Source organism: Mercenaria mercenaria, unplaced genomic scaffold, assembly GCF_021730395.1.
Source record: "Mercenaria mercenaria strain notata unplaced genomic scaffold, MADL_Memer_1 contig_4789, whole genome shotgun sequence".
NCBI lineage: Eukaryota > Metazoa > Mollusca > Bivalvia > Venerida > Veneridae > Mercenaria > Mercenaria mercenaria.
Genome location: NW_026463044.1, coordinates 9,400 through 27,100, shown reverse-complemented (window position 1 = coordinate 27,100; position 17,701 = coordinate 9,400). Strand labels below are relative to the sequence as shown.

At 33.9% G+C, this 17,701-nt stretch overlaps 1 protein-coding gene across 1 annotated transcript in view; it reads right to left on the bottom strand.

The window, feature by feature from the left end:
* Window positions 1–15,081, bottom strand: part of LOC123523228 (carbohydrate sulfotransferase 1-like) — a 46,229-nt gene extending 31,148 nt beyond the window's left edge. The window contains exons 1-3 of the mRNA XM_053535417.1: window positions 14,966–15,081; window positions 3,913–3,945; window positions 3,236–3,292 (exon numbers count right to left, since the gene is read on the bottom strand). Of these exons, the coding sequence (XP_053391392.1) occupies window positions 3,236–3,292; window positions 3,913–3,945; window positions 14,966–15,035 (160 nt within the window). The 5' untranslated portion in view covers window positions 15,036–15,081. The remainder of the gene's footprint in view (window positions 1–3,235; window positions 3,293–3,912; window positions 3,946–14,965) is intronic.
* Window positions 15,082–17,701: the final 2,620 nt, after the last annotated feature.

Here is a 17,701-nt window from a genome sequence, read left to right as displayed (position 1 = left end):
TGTGACACCTGTTCATTTCATGCACACTATTTCCAGTTTTGAGTAAAGAAACACCAGAGTAACAAAAAATGTTTAAAATAAAAACACTGAGAGACATTCAGACCAGATCAAAGCTGATGGTACATTTAAATTGATTTGAAAGTAAAAATAAAGTAAATGTTACTTTTAACAACATTTTGTCATTTTGAAAATTAGCTAATAAACATAAAAAATGCTGCTGTTTTAAGGCAAATGTCTTAGCTCCATTTTTGATACCATTTTTCTTGTTTTATCATCAGAACTGACCAACGTATGACTGATTTTCTGCTCTATATGGTTGTTTTGCTTTGTTTTGTTTTTTTTTCCCAAAAAATGAACGGTTGCCTTTGAAACTGTGAATTCATATACAGTTTCAAAGGTGTTCATTTTTTGTTATATATATTTCGTGGGAATCCATTTTTTTATTTTGAAAAAGTTGGTCCTGTGGAACAATTTAGGAAGGGGTGCATGGTAGACATTATTGGCCCACGTACTGCAACGTTTTATAGCATTAACATATGTGCCAAGCCGACTTCCAATTCTGTTGTACAGATCGAAGTATATTTGAAATTATACTACATGCCCAACTGCCGCAAGCCGATTGACAACTGTGCAGACATTATATTACTTGGAGCCGAATCCGTTTGTCAATTCCAGATTTCGACAATATCTATATCGTTTTACAGCAAAACAGTTGCCATAACGAAAAAAATAAGGGAACATAAGATCCCATAACAAGAGGCCTCTGGCCGAGTGCCAATTAAACAGATTTTGACTCTATTTAACATTACACTTGAAGGTATTACTTACATAAAAAAATGCTACATTTTATTTTATTTATAGTCAGACATGATTGTCCCGTGTTTTTACCGATTTTAGGAAAACTCGTCTTACTACTTCGTGTAAAAGATGAACAACTTTTTGAAAGTTATCAATGATTGCGTAAATTCATATTCCACGTAAATTATTAAATCGTGTTCATAAGAAAGCTTTCGTTTTACTTTATTTAGTGTATTAATTGAAAAAAAATTTTTTTTTAATTATTTATTTGATTTTTTCTTGATATTTCATTAAAAAATTAAAACAGAAAATAAATGTTGAACATTCTTTTTTCGATTTCAAATGAAATGCATTCAATATAATTATAAGTATGCGTATTAAACGCGTTGAAGGAAAAAAGGGCTCAACATATTAAAGACCTGAAATTTATTAAATTATTCATTACTATTCAAATATTTATTTTTATTTCATTAAAAAATCATTTATCAATAAAAATGAAAAAGAGCAATATCTCTTTTTGCATAAATTTAAGACAAACTGTATGTCAGTGATTATAAGAGGCTGAAGAATATTGGGAATGACCTGATATACATTAATTATTGCAAATTATTCCTATATTAGTCATAAATAAATACCGAAAAGACGCGATTTTAGCCAAATTACACATAAGTTAAATCTATTCGCATTACGAAAGACGAGTATTCAATTAATCGTAATTGAGTTTTATTGGATTTTCACACATATCGATTGTAGTCATTAAGTAAATACTGACCGTCTTTATTTACTTTAGCTGTATTCTTCAAAGAATCTTGCTTAATAATGTGGGTAACAGTCCCCCCCCCCCCCCGATTCTTACTATACAATGTACATGTTATTCAATAATTCAATTTTCTGACATAATTGTCCGTACATATTTGAAAGAGAAGAACAATGTGTCTATTTAGTAAACTATTTTATTTGTTCACAGACAGTTGAAAATGAATAATATAACCACATTCTTGTATATTTTGAACGTATGTTATACCAGTGTAAGGTTTTATTTTATTAATCCTATTTCCTTTCAGACATTCATATCAATAAAATATGAACTGTCATTTTCCAAAATCACCTACGTCTCTATTTCTTGAATTAATTCATTTGATCATTTGAACAGGAACTTGCTTCGAAAGTTTCATTTTTGCAGAAAATGTGTTAAATATTTCTATTAAGGCAATATATCATTTTAAAAAGCTCGCGAATGCAGGAATGGACTGAATTTTGTATGAATAAAATCTGAAAGCCTGACTTTTAGTATTGCATATAATTAATATGTAACAATGATACCTAGATTATTTAAGAGTCTCACTTCACGGGATAAGCGAAAACACTTCAACTGTATTTGTGTCAACGTGCGTTTTACATAAACTTTTCCTGAAATGTAAAATCGTATTTATGCTGCCGCCTTACTCCCTCTCAACCCATCTCTCCCTTCCACTTATTTCGATATTAACGATAAAATCCCTGCCCCCAGCCCCGTCCCTGCCATTTTATTACCGATTTGTCAACTTTGTTCTGGTGATTTGAATTAAGTTAGTTTAAAAGTCGATAATTGCCTCTCAAAATCCGCTAACACTTTTATGACTTTTAACCCTTTTCAAGCCCCTGTTAGGTAGCTAACTACAGCTAGAATCTAAAAAGGTGAGGCACAACTTTCTTCCAATGCAGAAAACATTATACCATTATTTATTTTTGGTCCCGTTAAATACCGTAAATTCAACTCACACGCCACAGGGACATTTTACGTTAAGGCAAAGAAATATATTTTAAGTATGTGTAAAGCAGGTGATTTAAATTTAATCTACTTCAGCTTAATTGTTAGCAAAATACGCAGGTACTCCAAGGTAAATTGCGAATCTTAACCTACACTTTACATTCGTATGCGTTGATTAATTAATTTGTTGAATTCTAAGGTTTATGGTAATAACGTCAGTGAATGAAACCATTCAGATTTTTCCCGGTGATTTTTTTTATCTCGCTGCGTAGGCTCAATAAACTCTCGTTTCACAGTTCATGTTTAACGGTTCACGTTTAACGGTGCGCCTGCGTAACTGGATACGAATTTTCATTTACACGTTTCCCTTTTTTCACACGATTGCCGTTTCATAAACGGTTACCGAACGAATACCGTATTGTTTCCCAAATTCGTGAAAATGTATCGCCAACTCCACTGAATCTATGAACAAGCATTTGGAAAAATTGATTCTTTAAAAAAATCAAGCTGATAGCAAGACTTTGAATATTTGTTTATCAATTAATCATACCTTCTTGACAACAACCATAAAAGATCTACATACAATACAACCCTTCTGGATAATTAAAAAGGACAGCAGTTCTATATTTCTTAAAAGATGGCACAATCTTAGTGTATGTCATTGAAAGAAAGGATTGGTGTACTTACTCTGAACACTTTGTCTGATTATGCTAGGTCTATCCATACTATGTTTTTGGTACTTATCTGTAATAACACAATCATAAGATTAGCTTTTTATCTTGTTTAGCAATTCTCTATTTTATGTTTTGCCTAATAGTCGAAGTAACAATATGGAAGCAAGGGGTCGTTTACTATTATTAGTGTGAGAGGCCGTTTGCATGTATCGCGTACAAGTACTGTTCATTTGTATACTGCCATGAAAGCAAAATGTTAATAGTTCCGATCATATTAATTACTGCTTAAAATACTTTTCGTTTTTTGAATACATTCTTTAATTGGAAGAGTGTCTGTATCAGTTTTACTCTTCTAGTAGTTGTGGTAGTAGTAGTGGTAGAAAAAATGTAGAACTGCAATCCTAAAAAAAAACACTAGTTTCTGATAGGTAATGAATTTAGAGGACTAGTCATTCAAATGTCGACACTGATTCACCTACTTTAAAATGAGTTTATTTCCAAATTTTGGCAAATCTAGAAACCAGAAAATTTATATATATTATGGCCGCCGCAAGACGCATAAATAATGATAATACAAAACGAAAAGCAAAAAATGTAGAACAGAGCGTGCGTAATGAGATGAAAAAATCTACACCATTCTTACACATCATCTAAATTGTTACAACAATTGTTCAACTGAAATATACTTACCTAATGCATTTCGTAGGTGCAAACATATTATTGCTGAAAATAAAGGGTTAAGTTTGGTAAAATAAGTTCATAAAAAATACATCACCTTGTCGCTATAAAATCTAGCTCAATAGCAAGGAAGTAATTTTCTCTTACTTCCGAAATCGTTTATTAAACTGTTAAAAAAGCTTAAAATTCGCAATGATGTAAAAGTATTTTGATTGGACAAGTATAATATCCTTTTTCTTATGTAAATGCTGGAGTTTCAAACCAAAAGAAAAACAAACAAAAAAATGTAAAAATGACAAGCTTTCATGACGATGATTTTTTTTGGATATAGACTATACAGAAACGGAATATATGATGGCATTAAATGAGACCGTGAAAGGTGTCTAGTGACGATGATTCTGACAACGATGTGCCTTTAAGCCCGCCCGCTTAGCTCAGTAGGGAGAGCGTTGGTCTACAGATAGCGAGGTTTTACAGATTCGATCCCCGGGCGGGGCGTATGTTCTCCGTGACGATTTGATAAAAGACATTGCGTCTGAAATAATTCGTCCTCCAACACTGATAATTCATAAGGGCAAGTTGACAGTTACTTGCGGAAAACAGGTCTGCCCGCCGTTAATAACTGAAATACTGTTAAAAAACGGAGTTAAACCCAAAACAAACAAAACAGACAAACAAACCATGTGTCTATAGTGGATTTGATTCAATGACAGGATGGGAACCTACTTACCGACGAAGTGAGATGGGTACAGCGTGGATTGCAAAGTTTCAACCGATAAATTTAAACGTTTTCAGTAGAAATCAGGGACCTTCCATGATTTTGGATATAAATAATAGGTAAGGGCAGATTTCTCGGAAGCACAGAGCACTAGAAACACAGTCCCAGAACGATGCATTTGTATAATAGGCCCATAACTAAAAGAAGCTGCAATGGAAGCATATTTTGACGGGTTACTTCAAACATCCAACAAGTACATATTAATTTATGTTAAGCATAGATGGACTGGAAGGAAATGGTAAGGGGCTAACAAGGGCCGGTGTGGTTAGGAACCCGAAGGGGAAAGTTGAACAAGAACGAATATACAAGGGAATGTCATGTTCTTTAATAATAGTCACACTACACCGTAAACCACAATAGCGCAGACACTCATGTACCAAAGATAAGCACACAACTACGATCAACTGAATAACATAGAAAAACGAACAAACAACACATAAGAAAACAGTAGGGCACCGTTATAGTAAAACTGAAATGGAGTTTTTTTTTTTTTTCAATTTATTATTCGCGCCGCATATGATTAAATAAATCGTAAACGAGACCAACATTTATGCAGCAAAAATGCAGCAGGAGAAACCTGATGATAAATGGAGGAAGGTTACATTTAGTGAAATAGATTTATTCGATTATTGCAACACCTAATTTGGATATGTACCGGAATAGTGATCCTATGTTTACTCCAAGTGAAATAAAAGAGAGGATAGCACGCAATCGGTATGATAAAATCAGCAAGAACTCCCACGTAGCTGAAACATCATGCAATTAGGCACACGCACAACAAGGCCACGGCAAACTTTCACATGTACGACCGATTCTTGAAGCCGTGCCCAATTATAAACTGTACCGTGAAATACTTGCTGAGGCTATGTTTTGTTATACCATTTTGTCTAAATTCAAACAGTATGTACCGCGTATGTATCACTGAAGTCGACATAACGTGGGATTAAAGTGTGGGTAAGGACGGACCCTCATAATGGATACGTAATTGGGATTCAAGTGTATTTTGGTAAGGAGAACCGTGACGTAGACAAGGGTTCAGGGAATGGATTTAGTGACACAAGTCTTGAATCGTGGACATCATGTACATTGTGACAAGTATTTCACTGTACAGCAGCAAGGTTCTAATGCGTGTGGAGCATTTAGATCCAACAGACGAGGGATTCCGGACGAAAAAACGGCAGAAGCTATAGGAACAAGGGACGTCTATCATGATTCAGAAGGGAAACATGGTTGCGACTGCTTGGAGGGACAAGAAGACCGTATTCGTTTTATTTACAAACTTCGATCCATCAACACCGAGGACAACGATTCAACGAAGGCAGAAAAACGGAAACCATAAAGATGTTCTTGTCCGGAGACCGTACGAAATTACACGAAGTATATGAACGGCGTTGCCCGTGCGGATCAGCTACGGGCAATGTACAGTATCGGACTAAAATCTGCCAAGTTTTTGGAATATTTTGTCTGGATTTATGTTGATCTTGATATAGTTGGAGCCTACATATTGATGAATGAATCACCAAATCACCAACATATGACAAAGAAAGGAAACCCTAAACCACTGACACAACCGGATTTTCGAAAGAAACTGGCGAAGCAGGTAATTGGGGAATTTATGAAGAAAAGGAAAAGTGACGCGCTGAAGAAAAATATTTAACTACAAGGCAGCATATGCTGGCTGGCTAATTTGGGAAAAAGGCAAACCTGTAAGTTGTGTTGGTAAAAAGGAAACCGACGCTCAACACAGGATGGTTGTGAAGAATGTGGAATGAATCTTAGTGTTGAGTGTCATAGGCCGTACCGCCTTCAAACATTCCCGGAGCGATTTGGGAAATAGTGCTCAAAATAAGTGTGTAAATCAAATAATTCTTTTAACATTCAGAGGGCTTGTAATTCACTTATAATTAATATAAATCTATAAATTCACTGCACTAACTTTTCTATTTACAACAACATCTGTGTATATATAGTGTCAAGCATTTCCTGTCATGCAGCAAGCATGCCATTTGCTGTATATATTTGTTATTATATATTCTATCAATTATTTATCATTTCTACATTTCAACTAATTCTAAATGATTACTGGCCCTCTTGAATGTGTGCTAAATTAACATTGTGTGTACTGAGCCAGTGCAGCGCCGCGTAGTTATGTGAAAAGTGAAAGTGAATTTTTTATTCTATATTTGGGAAACACCGTAATATGAAGTGCAAAGAAAAGCTATTTTTTACGTTTCCGCGTTACGAAGTATCGTTAAAAAGTTATGCCTGCAAGTTACGTTCCCTAGACCGCTTTAGTAAGAGCCAAAAAGTCTAAAATTCGTCCAACAGAAATATTTTGAATCGGGTATGTGATATATCGATGTAAAATTCGTTAGTTTTAGCGTGCAACTCAAAAGTAACAAATGTTACAAAATTCAAGATTAGAATTTAATCTATCTGTGATATACATACATGAAGAAATCTCTAGATATCAACATTCTTATGTTGGTATCTGTTTGAAACTGCATTACAAAGTTGAATACTATTATATATGTGTGAAGTACACACACACTCCACTGAGTAAGGCACAGAATTTGCTTTTTTGACACAGATTTTTCAGAGCTAAATTTTCTATTTTTCTTCCTGGACGTCGTCTTTTCCGGTGTGGTGGAAAATTACGGGTGTGGTGAAAAATTACGAGAGGCATGTGAAGTCATTTTATTTATTTGATTTATAGACTTCCATCTTGTGCCGAGTCTTTTCATTGTCAAGTTTATATATATATTAACTTAACTAATAGAAATGAACATCTTTTATATATCGAATTTTGAGCTCTTATTTTGATTCTCTTTTCTTCTATTTAGTTTTTTATTCCTTTTCATTTATTGTAAATAATGATTTTTTTCTGTAAATACACTTGTAAATATTGTAATAAGTGTTAAATTGGTCATGTTGTTTCTGTTTCCGGTTCGACCATCCTGACACATTATATTTTCTGGTCATTCGGGATCATTGATTTCAAATCATTTAGATTTGAAAATTGAATAATGCTTAAGACGGTGCTAGGGGGCGTGGGGAGTGTTACATTTTTCATTACTGCTCATGAACTCACTCAATCTAATCAAGTCTTCAATTTTCACCGTTTACCTGGCTCTCGGTGCTTCCGAGGGATCTACTTTCCATATTTTATTTATATTGTGTTATTGAAGTATATTAACGTTGAGTTTTGTACAATGTCATTGAAATAACATTATATGATAAAATTTGAGGACATATATTAAACATAAGCATACTGAAGAATTAGAAACGCGGTATATTCATATGATGCCTTTAGATATATCTGTTTATGTATAAATCAACACATACTTGTTTGCTTACACTGATTACAAGGACGAAATGTAGAAAAAACATAAACTTCCTTTATCAAAAACATACATCCAATGTAGACTGAGAAAGCTCATAAGATATCTATTACAATTGATAAGCGTCATAATGCTAACATTGTGTTGAAGGAGATTGCACGGCATGTTTATGAGTTTCCAATACACTATTCATTTTGACATGTTAACGTGTTGAACATACTTGCAAGAAATTCTAACTTCCCGAAAAAAAGACAGAGAAAAAAAGACAAAAACTCATTTCTATGACGTATATTCTTATAAAAAGATTACGTGTAAATTGATAAAATTATAGAATAATCTGTGGTTCATGTTGTACTGTATGAATATTCCTAACAATGCTTTTTTTTTTTCAAAATGCCAATCCACCGACTTCTTAAATGCTATATTTGCTGTTCTTTCCATGAAGTACTCAGTACATATAACAATACATGTGCATTCAACTGAACAGATAATTATTTGGCCTGATCTATTTTATGCATACAGCATTTTCAATGCTTTGTATACTTGTGTCATGCAGTGACATTAGTGTTTAACAACGGTCAAATAATTTGTTTTAAAATGTTTAAAAACTATTTGTATATTTAAAAACTCAAATTTTGTGAATAATCTGAAAAGAACAAAAATGTACATGCTGTCATTATAGAAATGTTTTATTTCTTGCTAAACATTGAAAACATCTTGCAGTGTCAAACTAATTGCTTTATACGTCTGTTAATAGTCTTATTGCATGTTATTACATAATCTTAATATCTGATTAGTAAGATAATAATCTTTTGACACGCAAAGGCAGAGATTCGTGGTCATGTAAAGTCCCGTTAAATCTCACTAGGTATCGCAGTATGCGAGATTTGTTGCTAGGGAACATGTAGGTACGTTTATGATAAAAAATCAACCATTATTATTACATAAAAAAAAATAATTACATTGATATGAGATTTTCCATTGTTTTATTATTATGATGCTGAAACAATATTGCGTTTTCACTATATGTATATATTTACGTTTATTACATAATACGGCCACATTGAATCACAAACTAAACATATTAGAAATGGTAAGATAAATAATGTATTATTTGATATAAAGATAGTTGTTTTCAAATCTTGTCAGTGGATATTATTTGTATAACGAGGATACTTATAACTGAAAAAATCTATGCAAACTATTTTAACTTTGTAATTATATCAATAAACATGATGGAATGACATTTACTTTTCATTTTTCCTCTATGTGACTAATGTTAAAATATCTGTCAGCTTATATACATTGTACTCTGTATATGACATTTATATTGTCATTCTCTTATCGGTAATTCGCGGCGATCCACCGCAATTCACCACGAACGACCGGCACTTCACCGCGATACGCTACGATATGTCTTCGTAATGCACCGCAACCTATTAATTGCTTTAGTTGGCGGTGTAAACTGTAAAATATATAACGGGGATGCAGGAAAACGCGCATCCCCGCGGCTCATAAAAATGTCCGCGCTAGGGTCAAATCGTGGGGAAGGCCAGACTTTGAAAAACCTCGAGTCAGATACTGTTCTTGAAATTGAGTGTTAGATGAGGGAGTTAAATGAGACCTTCTATGCTCTACAATGGTCCAGAACTTGAGAAACTAACATTGGAGAAGGTATCCGACTTTCAAAATGTATTTTTCAAGTTTCTTTTTTTTTTCACATTTTATTAATTCAACCTCGTTAACAATATGAAACAACATCATAACTTGCAGTTGCGAGTTGTCAAATGTTTATATCAATACAGTCTAAGCAATATGGATTGTTACTATCTTGATTTTCTTACTCTACTACGACTATAAAGATTGCAGTAGGATTTAAGCTACTTCGAAAACTGAAACATAACCAAATCAGACCAAGAAATCCAATTCTCGAAGTAAAAAGGAGTATTTCTTTTTTTTGATAAAAGGCAAGTCAGAATTTTGAATCTCAACTGACATTTATTAGCTAAAGCTCTAAATTGAACACTTACAAACATTTTATGTATACAATTCCACAAGTTACACAGGGTTGACTTTATAAAAAAGAAACAAAAAAAAAAAGAAAAAAACTGTGAAAGCTTTTGATTAACTAACTTAAGTCATTGTAAAAAACATGTTTACAAAATGCTTACGTTTAAGGTGTTGTACAAGGATATAGGAGCTAACCACAAACTACAATTTTTAAAATGTATTCTAACACGATCAATAGCAGTTGCTATATAAACATATAGCCAAATCGCCTTTACACGAATCTACAGCTGTTGCAAAAGAAAGTGGGCACTTAGGTTTTGTCAATTTTTGTATATTGTTTCGTCCAAAATTATTGTATTTTTTGTACCAAAATTAAGGGCAGTTTATGACTAATTTGATATGCGTCGGTTGTTGTCAAAATTTTGTTATTTAAGGGGATTCTTAGCTATGCAAAGACAACAAGAGTTAAAAACAAAAACTGCAAATTTCTCTCTTATCAGATTTTCTTAAAATTGCTGCCTGTGTTTCCAATTTGTTTTCATTTTATAAAGACATTTTTGTTTCAATATCGTGTGCGACCGCCTCTACTATTGATGCAAGCATTTATGCGGTCGCACATGGAACTAACGTACCGTCGAATGACGTCACGAGGAATGTTATTCTATTCTAGGGTAAGAGCGTTTTGAAGATCTTTCAGGTTGTTTTATACCTCCTCTCGACCTGGCCGTGCGACCAATCTCGTCTCGAATATGCTCAATAGGGATCCAATCTGCCGAGAGGACAGACCAGGGCAACATGTTGACGTAAGTGACGGTGTCACCCCGGGGAAGCATTGTTAATGCTTCGATTCGCTTCCTTTAACCAAGTCGTGACATTTTATTACAGCACAGAATTGAGATCTAATGTGTTTTTCCTTTTACCAACGGCTTTAGGAAAGTGACAAAACACGTTTGTATACATGTACATTTCCCATGGCCAGCTCGTGCAAATCGTGCAAAAGAACGCTATTGCTTGTAACCTTAAAGCAACCATGCTTTTATCGTACCATTTTCAAAAAATCGATAGAATATGCCTCGAGCATAGTATGTTGAAAATTTGAAATCGATACGCTTTTTAGAACTGGAGATATTCACATTTTAAAAGTGCACACTTTCTTTTGCAACAGAGTATAGTTTAATTAATAAGAGAAATAAAAAAGACTAAAACAAAAAAAAACTAACCGCCCCCTACCCCCTATACACACACATACACACACACACACACACACACACACACACTCCCAGACTCGCCGATACCAAAACACAAAACTAAATTAAAAACCAGCACAACCCTTTCGAATTTAGTAGAAATATTAGAATTTCGGATATTTCGTGAACAGAAAAGTGATATTTTTGAATACGTAGCCAAACAGTATGTAGAATCGCTTCTTTAATTCAACAGTAAGCAAGTGGCTGGACAATCAACTTGAATCTAAGGGAGGTAACTGTGTGATTGGGTAAAATTGTAATGTTTATTATACATTTAAATCAAAATGTAAAAAAAAAACAACAACAACATTCCCATTTCTTTGGTTAATTTTGGATTAAACGTGTATGTAGACATTTTTATTAGAACTTATACCTAAGGACCTCGGAAATTTTCCGATTCAGACTGCCTATCCAATTAAGTAACGACTGATACAGGGCTAGACTTCAGATATTGCATAATAAAAATAGTGAAAGGCCGTTTCTTGATATATTCGACTAAATTTTAAAAGTTTGTGAAAATGAAGAATTTTTACACATTTCTCATTCTCATTTCTATTGAAATATGATCAGTAAACATTTTTTACGTTTTCAACATCTTTCTCGAAGCCAACCGAAATACTAGTCAGGACTTCAAAAGAACTAACACAGACACCCCAAGAATATCTATACATAAATGTTGATACTATCTAGTGATGTTCTTTTCCATTGATATATTGGACCAGTCAGAATTTTTAATACATGTATATTTATGTTGTTTTATCTTTTTTCATTGAAGTAGCAGAAACCACATTTAAATGTCTAAATGTGCATGACTCTTGCCGTAGCCGCTATTATTTACACTCAGCAGGACAGTGCCTACATATAATATAGAAAACTGAAAAAACTAAACACACCAAAAATGGAAAATTAAGGAGCCCTAAAAAGTGCAAACGGTGCGTCTAGAATGTGCCCTAATGTGTCCTAAAGGTTAAAACCCAGGCATCCCTGAACCCTGAATGGCTAAACAGTCTCCTACACCCATTCGCTCCACCTGAAAAAGGCCAGCTACGCAAATGTTTTACAACAATTTTGAGGCCAGCTACACCATTCAATATATGCATTCAATATATAACCCTCCCTTGAATATCCTGTCAGTATTGTACTTGTGTAAATACAGTATATCAAAAGATTTATAGAAACAAACAACAGGCTATGATCAATGCAAGCACCAGTTATCTCGAACATTCTGGTGGAAAGACCTGAAGTACAGTCGTGCGACAAAAAGATTTGTTCCACTTTTATTTTATGCTTTTCAGTTATTTCTAAAATTATTAATAAAACCGATAATCTGCATGGTAAAGGTGCATTTATTGCTTAAAAACATTTTATAATAGACAAATCTGAAATGTATATACTTATTTCACTAAAAATACACATTTCAATTTTTCAAAATATATGAACCGTAGTCACAAACTGTTCGAATTTCAAGAAAACGAATATGAATAGATTTTTGTGACAGTTTGATAGGAATTTAACTTATTAGTTTAAACATATTTTATTGCTTATAATACATGTATTTATATCATTACATCAACATATGGATATTAACAATCGATTGAATTATAGCAATAGGGTCGGACCACAAGTTCTGCCAACATTAGTAAACGGCCCTTCCCTCATATAACTTATTTATGAGTATTGAAGCCATTATATAAAATCAGCTATAGAAATGGCATTGAAATTTGGGCAAAATCCCTTGCATAATATCTAATGTCCATTATATTTTTTTTTCTCCAAAACGAATATTTGAATCATGTAAGATATAAATGTAAAAAAAACATTTATATTTGTAACAGTATATTTGCTCACAGCAGACGGCCGCTGTATACTGGATAGTATGCATGAAAATCAGCATGTACATCGATAACATTATATCAAAAACTCAAAATAATTGCGGCAGACATCTGGACGGCCGTTCTAAAAGTGACATAATATATTTCAGCCTGGTTATAAACATAACATACTATGTTTCGTAAGCAAATATATGTTACAATAAATAGTAAACAACCTATGTTTGAACTTATCATTTAATATATATGAGGGTTGTCCCAGTAAATCTTAGTCTTTTTAATTATTTCGAAAATAAGCAACGCATAAAATAATTATTTTAACTGATGTTATTTCATTACATACTTTACAGGAATACAGAGTTCAGAATTAAATATCTGTCATATTATTTGAATACTTCTTAAATAATAGACAGTAATCAGTGCTAATCGGCGCACGCTCAATTTTCCCACTACCAAAAGAAGTGGTTTCCTTTTGAATTCGTGTAACTTACCCGATATACATCTCACAGGATTAAAATTTACATCGTCGTTAACGGAAATGTGTGGCGCGTAATTATCTTGCATTTCAAGTCTTTGACGTCACTAACATTAAAACAATGACGTAATTTTGAAAGTAATGATTGCACACTATTTCAGAAATTGCGACGTCATATAATTTCGCGGCGCAAAAAATATTAATAAAATTTTGCGTAGATCGCGGTTTGACCCCTTCCCTAGTAAAACGAGGAATAGAAAATTCGGGAAGTTAGGCAAATGTTAGCAGCACACTTGTCTTTACGTGACAAAATCGTTTAACGGAAGGTTAGGCGAGTGATTGAAAGAGAAGGCAATATAAAACTTTAATACTTTCTGCGCCGCAAACTTATTTGACGTCGCCATTTCTGAAATGGCATGCGACCATTACTTTAAAGTTTACGTCACCTTTTTAAGTGATGTCAAAGTTTTGAAACACAACATAATTACACAACACACGTTGCTCTTAAAGACAATATAAATTTTAATCCTGTGAGATGTATATCGGGTATGTTACATTAATTTAAAATGAAGCTGTTCAATGTTGGAGTGGGAAATTTGAGCGTGCGCTGATTAGCACTGACTGCGTCCATTATTTAAAAAGTACTCAAATAATATGACAGATATTTGATTCTAAACTTTATAGTTCTGCAGAGTATACAATGAAATAACATCAGTTAAAATACTTATTTTATGCGTCGCTTGTTTTCGAAATAATTTCAAAAAAAAGTCTGCAATTTTCTGGAACAAGCCTCGCATATATATATATTTGTTTTTCTACCCACTGTTAAGTATATCTTTATTATTTTAAGTGTCTAATTAAACATAAATATGTCTTGATATTAAATCGTTCTATCCCTCCTTATAGCAGAGTTTATTTAGAGTAATGGATGTCAGTACGTACAAGCACAAGACAAGGAATGTTTTAAACATGTCAATCAAGAGGTCCGGGAATAGAATCCCCGGCCAGACACAGGAAATTTCTGAGATGGTCTCGAGTGTCTCCCACCTAACCAAGAGGCCTGTACTTGTTCTTCACAGGAAAAAACGGCTTCGCGTGTATCGGTGATATACACCAGGCGCGTTAAAGAACAAGACTGTCTATTCGCAAAGGGTTAGGCTAAGTAATCCGGACATGCCTTTTCTAAGATTATTTCTCTCTACCTGGTACGGGGGGCTTTAGCTCACTCTGTCCCTCTGTTCTGGCAGAGGATAAATTTCGCGCCCTGCCATCGTGCCTGCATTTGCTATATGTAAAGCGCCTTTGAAAATATTTATCATGAAAAATGCGCTTTGGTAATCTGGTATAATAATAATAATAATAATAATAATAATAATAATAATTACCTGAACATAATACAGCTATCAGGAGCTTGTATTTTTTTCTGTAGAATATTCTGTAATGACATCCACACATTCTATACGTTTTTAGTCTTGAAAACCTCGTTTATCTACGAATAAAACTACTGTAATTACATACTGAAAAATTAGATCTGTATTTCTTTTATTACAAAAGTAAAATAGTTTAGCTAAAAGAAGGAGTCTTTCACTTAATATGAATTCATGGAAAACATAGAATTGCAAATTATGTGATGATATTCACTTTCGTCTTGATTTATTTGTACTCCTTTTTCCCGCAAGGCCGATCGTATCCGATACCTACACTGTGAAACAATAATTAGACTTCCTTCTTTTGTAAATATTTCTTTGATTGATGTGTCATATTTCATCGTTTACTCCAATGATCGTTTTTTTTTTACTTGAGTACATGGCAATTACATACAAACATGAATCGTCCCAAGCACATACTACAATTAGAAAATTTTATTCTTATGGAACTCTGCTTGAATTGAGTTAAGGTCACTATACTAACATGCGATCCGCAAACCATAGGCTGCCTGAGTCTTCAAGCATCGGACTTTGGCGATTTTGGCATGCAGGTGAGCAACGTGAAATTTAAAACTACTGCTTAATCCGGTGCTAGGGGGCGTGAGCAGTGTTGCATTTTCGATTACTGCTCATGAACAGACTCAATCAAACCGAGTCTGAATTTTTCACTGTTTGCATTGTTCTCGGTGCTTCCGAGGGATCTACTTTCCAGATTTTATTCATTCCATTGCATGACAATTTAATTGCTTGAAGCAGGGTTAATCATGTCATTGCTGAAGTATTGTCAAATGGGACTTGTATCCAAGTCTCTATTTGGGATAAACAAAAGAGACTCTGCTTTTTAACTCACCAGAGCACGAAGTGCTCAAGGTGAGCTACTGTGACCTGTTATTGTCCGGCGTCCATCAGCGTCCGTCGTGCGTCTTCGGTCGTCCAACGTCAGTCAACAATTGCATTGTGAACGTTGTAGAGGTCACATTTGTGACTCAATCCTTATGAAACTTAGTCAGAATATTAGACTTGATGCTCCTTATGTTATTTTGAATCTGGGTCATGTGGGATCAACAACTAGGTCACCCGTTCAAATCAAAGTAAAAACTTGTGAACACTTTGGCCACAGTTTTTACTAAATCTTAATGAAACTTGGTTTAAATGTTTGTTTTGATTTCTAGGAGAGGTTTGAAAATGGGTTATGTGGGGTCAAAAACTTGGTCACTAGGCCGGATCACAGTTGTGACCAAATTCTTATGAAAATTTGTCAGAATGTTAGCCTGAATGATATCTAGGTCAGATTTTAAAACAGGGTCATGTAAGTCAACAACTAGGTCAATATGACAAATCAAAGGAAAAGCGTTTGAACACTCCTTAGGCCACCGTTGTGACTCAGTCTTTGTGAATCTTGGTCAGAATGATTGTCTTGAAGATCTCTAGGTCAGGTTTGAATCATGTGGTGTCTACAACTAAATCACATGGTCAAATCAAAGGGAAAGCTTGTGAACACTTTAGTTGTGACCCGATCTCAACGAAGCTGGGCCAGAATGTTTTTTTTTTAATTTCTAGGTAAACTTTTAAACTGGGTGAAAAACTAGGTCAGTTGGCCAATCAATTTTGGTGAGCAATATAGAGTTATCATGGCCCTCTTGTTTCTGGGATTGTTTTGATATTCCTCTTTCATCTAGTTTATCATAGTTTTGCAAAGATTGTATATAATGTCATACGGAGGGTCATAGGGTTTGAATGTGATATTGTTCACTTTATATTGTGTCTTGAAATTTCATGCCTTTCGATCTATTCTACTTATGATGTTAAAGTAATTGCTTGCCAGGTGTTGCAGTTTCTTACTGTGTTGATCATCACTTATTTGTTTATTTGTTTTAAACGGTCAAGACATTCTTTTCTATTTGATACTTTTTTTTTATATTTTACTTCGTGAATGACATATCATGGCTCTTGTCAATGAGTTCTTCTTTTATATCTTTACTGCTACTCGAAGTATCTGAGTAAGGTAGTAATTTACGTGGTGCAACCCTACTTTCAAATGCAGATATGATACAAGGCCCATGATGACTGTCACTTTAAACTGACAGAAAAACCAATCTTGAAAGATGACTATGATCACCTTTATACATACGGCGACTTCCAGTACAATGACATTAGTTGATATCTGGAATCATAAGAGACAAGATGGATGGAAAGCAAATCTTTTCAATGACACTGATAAACATGTTTCCATAGCTGTGTGCATTCTTTTAGTGTTGCCATTTAATTTCTGAATAAAGTTTTCAAAATATAAAAAACATTTTCTGCTTTTTTTCTGCATTTGACGATAAAAAGGTTTCTATTCTTTGATAATTGGTTTGGCCTTATAAGGTTATTGTTTTGGTCAATATTATTTGTCTTAACCTGCTTGTTTGAAATCAGCTGTTTTTACTTAAACTTTCAAGCCTTTATTTATACCACGGACTACGCACGTATTGCCAAGAAATACTTAATACTTATTTCACTGTCACCCATCCAGTCTGAGGACCAAACCTTCTTAAATAGCCGATGTATCGAAAGCTAAAGGTATTTTAGGCTCGGAGTGATTGGTATGACTCATACGTAAACTATCAGTGTACAGAAAGGGAAAAAAAGAACAACCTGATAGACGCATTTGTGTAGTCAAACTAACTTTCATGAACTAAAGCCCCTGAT